The sequence below is a fragment of the Emiliania huxleyi genome, assembly GCF_000372725.1.
Source record: "Emiliania huxleyi CCMP1516 chromosome Unknown EMIHUscaffold_1462, whole genome shotgun sequence".
Classification (NCBI taxonomy): Eukaryota; Haptophyta; order Isochrysidales; family Noelaerhabdaceae; genus Emiliania; species Emiliania huxleyi.
This window is the reverse complement of record NW_005201131.1, coordinates 1,978-6,897: the sequence shown is the minus strand read 5'-3', so window position 1 is coordinate 6,897 and position 4,920 is coordinate 1,978. Positions and strand designations below refer to the sequence as shown.

General features: G+C 64.6%; 3 protein-coding genes across 3 annotated transcripts in view; 1 reads left to right on the top strand and 2 right to left on the bottom strand.

Moving 5' to 3' along the window:
- Window positions 1-107: 107 nt before the first annotated feature.
- EMIHUDRAFT_78042 (hypothetical protein) lies at window positions 108-742 on the top strand (the record flags this gene model as incomplete). The annotated part of the gene is made up of 2 exons (XM_005787064.1): window positions 108-327; window positions 459-742. Coding segments are annotated over 2 exons (504 nt in total), but the record flags the coding sequence as incomplete, so codon positions are not given.
- Window positions 743-1,377: 635 nt separating this feature from the next.
- On the bottom strand, window positions 1,378-2,094 carry EMIHUDRAFT_78040 (hypothetical protein; the record flags this gene model as incomplete). Its single annotated transcript, XM_005787063.1, has 1 exon — window positions 1,378-2,094. One exon carries the CDS (start codon window positions 2,092-2,094, stop codon window positions 1,378-1,380), a length of 717 nt encoding a protein of 238 aa, XP_005787120.1.
- An 856-nt stretch (window positions 2,095-2,950) lies between these two features.
- The window catches only part of EMIHUDRAFT_460592 (hypothetical protein), a gene marked incomplete at its 5' end in the record, with an annotated part of 3,103 nt that continues 1,133 nt past the window's right edge, over window positions 2,951-4,920 (bottom strand). The window contains 5 exons of the mRNA XM_005787062.1: window positions 2,951-3,030; window positions 3,991-4,344; window positions 4,421-4,490; window positions 4,564-4,618; window positions 4,726-4,811. Coding sequence (XP_005787119.1) covers window positions 4,055-4,344; window positions 4,421-4,490; window positions 4,564-4,618; window positions 4,726-4,811 — 501 coding nt within the window. The 3' untranslated portion in view covers window positions 2,951-3,030; window positions 3,991-4,054. The remainder of the gene's footprint in view (window positions 3,031-3,990; window positions 4,345-4,420; window positions 4,491-4,563; window positions 4,619-4,725; window positions 4,812-4,920) is intronic.

The window sequence follows — 4,920 nt, the reverse complement described above, 5'->3', positions numbered from 1 at the left end:
GACACACACACACACACACACACACACACACACACACACACACACACATTGCCCACCGCTCGCGGTGCCGTACTTGTGCATCCTACTAACACATCCACCAACATACACAGGTCGCTTGCTACACCGACGGGCAGCGCTATGTCGAGCACTACGACGGCGTCGACCCGCACAGCGATGCGGGGCGTGCCTTTTGCGCGAGTGGCGGGCAGCGCATCGTGACGGTGCTCATGTACCTCAACCAGCCCGAGGCGGGCGGGGGCACCCTCTTCCGCAAGTTGGGCCTCGAGATCAAGCCGAGCAAGGGCATGGCCGCGATCTTCTTTCCAGGTCGCCCCGCCTCCCTTCCCTCGCCTGCTTCGCACCGCGCCAGGCTTGGTCATCGCAGCCGCGCCCGCTAACCCGGGGCCACGTCCGGGCTCACGCCTGCTCACGCTGCTCTCTGCGCGGCACGCGAGCAGGCTTCCTCAACGGCGAGCTCGACCACGACGCGCTGCACGCAGGGCTGCCGCCCTTGGGCACCAAGTGGGTGGCGCAGGTTTGGATCCGACAATGGCTACGGGAAGACGGCCAGCCGTCAGCGCCCGCCGCCGCCGAGGAGCAGATCCTCACAGGGCCGCTGCACGAGGGCATCTACCGCGGCCACTGCTTGGCGGGTGACGACGTGTTTGCCGCCAGCATGACTTTTGAAGAGGCCAAGGCATGGGCAGCCTGTCACGCGGGCGTTGAGGGCCGCATACTCTGAGCCGTTTACTCTCCAGGTGAGACTCGCGCCGAGGCGCGGGCGTCACTGACTTGTTAGGCTTCACTTTTGCGAGCGAGGAGCGCTTCCCGTCGGAGCCCGTTCAGGTCTGCTTCAAGGCCAGGCTAAGAATATTCAGCGCCGACGGCTGGTGGACGTACTCGCTCGGCCGTGCGACGGAGTGACGGCTCGACGTCGCGAGCTTCGAGGCACCGTAGGACTTAGGACGGCGGCCGGGGCTGGCCGCCAATCGTATATTTGGGGCCCGCCAGGGTTTTGCAGTGTTGGGGCGGAAGGTTTGTGTGTTATGTGCGACGTATAGAGGGTGAGACCGATATCCGTTTATCCGTAGTTGTCTCTATCATAGTCATAGAGAGCGTTGTCCGTTGAGCTTCTTCAAAAAAAAGGCGGCGACGGCGTGTGGGGCTTTTTTATTGGTCTCACACAACACTTGTCACCCTGGGTGAGCTCTCGATCCCGCCGAAGCGCGATCGACCGCTCGCAGAGATACATGTGTGCGGTCTCGTCTCGCACATCGGATGCTCGTGGCGTGGCTCCTGGGCCGTATGTATGAGAGAGAGAGAGAGAGAGAGAGAGAGAGAGAGAGAGAGAGAGAGAGAGAGAGAGATGCGCATATCTCACCTTCCCATCTTCGTTGTGCGCGGCTTCGGCCTGCCGGACTCGTCATACACCTGCGGGTAGGCGCGCCCGAGCATGCTGGGGCGGTGCATTGGCAGCTTGTCCGGCTCGAGTCCAATCGCCTCGAGCTCCTCGCGCACAATCCGGTACATCGCCTGGTTTCCCTCGCCATTGAAGTGAAGTCCGTCGTAAAAAAGCGCCCTCCATGTGTCTCCCACCCCCTTGAGCTTGCCGTGCACATCGAGAAGCCGGGCCCCGCTCGCCCTGGCCACCTCCTTGACCGCCTCGACCATAGGAGCGATTCGCTCCTCGCCGCGGCCCGACCCATTGGCCTGCATCTTTGTCGCCTTCGTGAAGTAGGTGTAAACCTGCGTGCCATCGCACGGCGGAGGCGTGCATAGTAGCACAGTTGCACACGGATAGCGATCACGAAGCAGAGCGACGATCTTCCGCAGGTTCAGTCCATACTCCTCCGGCGGCACATGCAGGGGGTCGCTACTCTTGACGTGGTCGTTGGAGCCGAGCATCACAGTGATGGCTTTGGGTGCCTTAGGGAGCGAAAGCAGTCCCGCCTCGAGGTCTGCGAGGATCCACTTTGTAGTGTATCCGCCAAACCCGCGGTTAATGACGTCAAGAGAGCGGGAGATTCCATAGTCCCGCGCGAGTAGCGCCGTCCACCCGGGACCATGCTGCTCGAGGATCGACCCCGGTGGCATGCTGCCCCCGCCAAGCATGCAACCTAGCTCAGTGATCGAGTCACCGATACACAATAGACAGGACTTTTCGTACTCACCAGGCGCGGGAGCTGTGTTGGTGGCAACCGGCGTTGGTTCATGGCCGCCCGATTCGAAGTACCGGCGCAGCCGATCCTCATCCCAGCCGAAACACTCTGGCGGCGGAGAGATGTCATCGCAGTGGTACTCGTCGCACAGCTCGTCGATTAGCTGCTTCTGGAGGGATTGCAGCTTTTCGTACGTCGAGGGCATCGCTCATGACCCTGCACAAGTTGGTTCGTTCGTTCCGGTCCACACGCGATACTCGTAGGAACTTGCGGAACTGGATGTAGAGCTCTACAGCTCTACAGCGCTCTCCATCTCTACAGCTCTACAGCGCTCTACACTCTACATCCTCTACACCCTCCGCGCCGTGTCTGTGTCGCTCTGGAGCGCTGTAGAGCTCTAGGCCTCTAGCTAGAGCTCTACATACATCCGGCGCGTGACGGACCGCCGCAGATGCGCTGTAGAGGTGAGTGCGATTTTGCTGTAGAGCTTGTTGTAGATGCACGGGGCGTCGCCCGCCGCGCCCCGCCGTGGGTGCAGCCTCATGCCCCACCGCCGCATCTCCCCTTTCCCGTTCGCTCTTCTTCTCCTCCCTGTCTGGTCAGCACTAAGCGGGTCCGCACACAGCCGAGACGCCGGAGTGCGCTGTGCGGGGATCGCTCTGCCGTGCGGAGATCCGCGCCGCAACCATGCAGGCGCAGCTCCAGGGGCGCAGCATGAGCATCTCGCCCCCACACCCCAGCACGTGCTCTCGCGTGCGTACGGCTGTAGTGCGTCTCTCATGATGAAACCATGAATATCTCTCCCCCATTAATGGCATTATACAAGTTGAGCCACAACAAAGTCAGTATACGGCTAACAATAAAGTAACTAAGCTGCATCGGCACGCTCTTCCCCGCCGCGGCCTGCGTCGCCAGGAACTCGCGCAGCCGCAGGCGCACGCGCCGAAGCTGCACCGACAGCGCCGGCCCGTGTGGCGCTAGCATCGGCCGCCCATCGCCGCACGCGGCCTCCTCCTGCCGCTCGTCATCCTCCGCCTCGAGGGCGTCCGCCAGCGCGCTGCGCCGCACACCCCGGCGCACAGGAGGCGGCGCCGGCCGCACCTCGGCCGCCTCGGCGTCGCCCGCGGCACGGGCGCCCCGCTCGCCGTCCGCGCGGTCCATCGCCGCATCCCCATCCCCGTCTGCGGCAGCGCCGCCTGCGCCCGTGCCGGCCTGCTCTGCGACGGCTCGCCACCGCTCGTCGTCCAGCATGTGCCACCACCGCCGATCCGGGTAGCCGTCGTACTCGACCTGGTGCGCGATCCGTCCGTCCCCGTCCTCCTCCCGCGCCATGACGGTCGCAGGGTACCACCGCTCACTGTCGCAGAAGATCTCGAGGCGCGATCCGGTGGACAGGACAGTGTGGCCGTCGAGCGCCGCCCTGGCATCCTCGCGCTGTCGCTTCCGCCGCTTCGCCTTCGTCTCCTTGCTGCGCAGCAGGGTGTAGTTCGGGCCCACCTCCGCCACGCTGTCCAGCAGCTGGGCGGCGCTCGCCATCTCGACCGCGTCGTCCTCCGGCGGAAGCTCCGCGTCGCCCGCGGCCGCTTCCCGAGCGCGCTCGTCGCGCATCCGCTCGTGGTGGGCCTGCCGACGCGCCACGCCGGCGCCCGTGTGCCTCGCCGCCGCGTCCGGTGACGGCATCGGTCGCTGCCACAGGTCGTCCCACAGGTCGTACCAACAGGTCGTCCCAAAGGGGACGCATCCAAACCGCCGCATTTCGCCCGCCGAAAAGTCTCCCACTCGCTCTGCCCCAATCTCGAACCAATCTCGAGTCGTCTCACTAGTTACATACATACTTCACAAAAAGAAGACATGTGCGGGGTCCGGCTGATGTACGGTTCTGGAAGAGCGGTCCCCTACTGCCGCCGCGTGCGGTTAGCGTTCCAAGCAAAGGCCTCTGCGATTGCAGGCCGCAAACACTCGGCCCAGCGAGTGTACCCCTCGGGCGTCAGGTGGAGCAAGTCGTACATGAGGTGCGGCTGCAAATGACGCCCCCCGGGCCCCGCCGCCGAGGAAGCGTTCCGCTTCACCTGGTGAGCGCGGGCGTGTGGGGCACCCAACGGCTCCGCCAGCATCAGGTCGCCGTCGGGCGTCGCGCTCGCAGCCTGGTCGGCCGGTGCGTAGCCAGGCGCGAGGAAACGGTCGCCTGCGCGGCGGGGACCTGTCGGTTAGCTGGCTGTGCGCGGACGTGCAGAGGAGTGGAAATCGATGCCAGGGCGCACCGCAATCGACCCACCGCACCCACGGCCGCTTCCAAGCATACGCCGCCAGCCGGCCGTTGAGCGTTGTGACCTTATGGCGAGTTTGGCCGAGGTAAAGCCAAGGTGCGGGCCCCAAGTAGCAGTCAGTCTAGAGTAACGCGGACCGCGTGGTAGTGGCTGTTTGTCTCGGCGTCGTCCCACCACGGGGTGCGTAGGCGCCTTGTTGGGCGAGGAGGGAGGGAGATTTGTGGGTTGCCGGCTGCGCCGGGCGGCGGAATGAGGCAGCGCAAGTGGCCGCGGCTTGGGCTCGCCTGCCGCCAAGCCACGCGTCGCCGCCCCGAGGCAGGATAGCCTGCAGCAGCAGCGTCGCCGCCGGCCGCGCCGCGTGGAGCTGCTCCATCACCAGGACGAGCTGAGGCGTGGGGAAATGGTGTTAACCTCCATGGCCTCCAGGGCACGCACCTCTCATAGACTAGCGCGCAGCGCAATAGGCGGTCTTTTCTTCCTAATCACCAAGTATG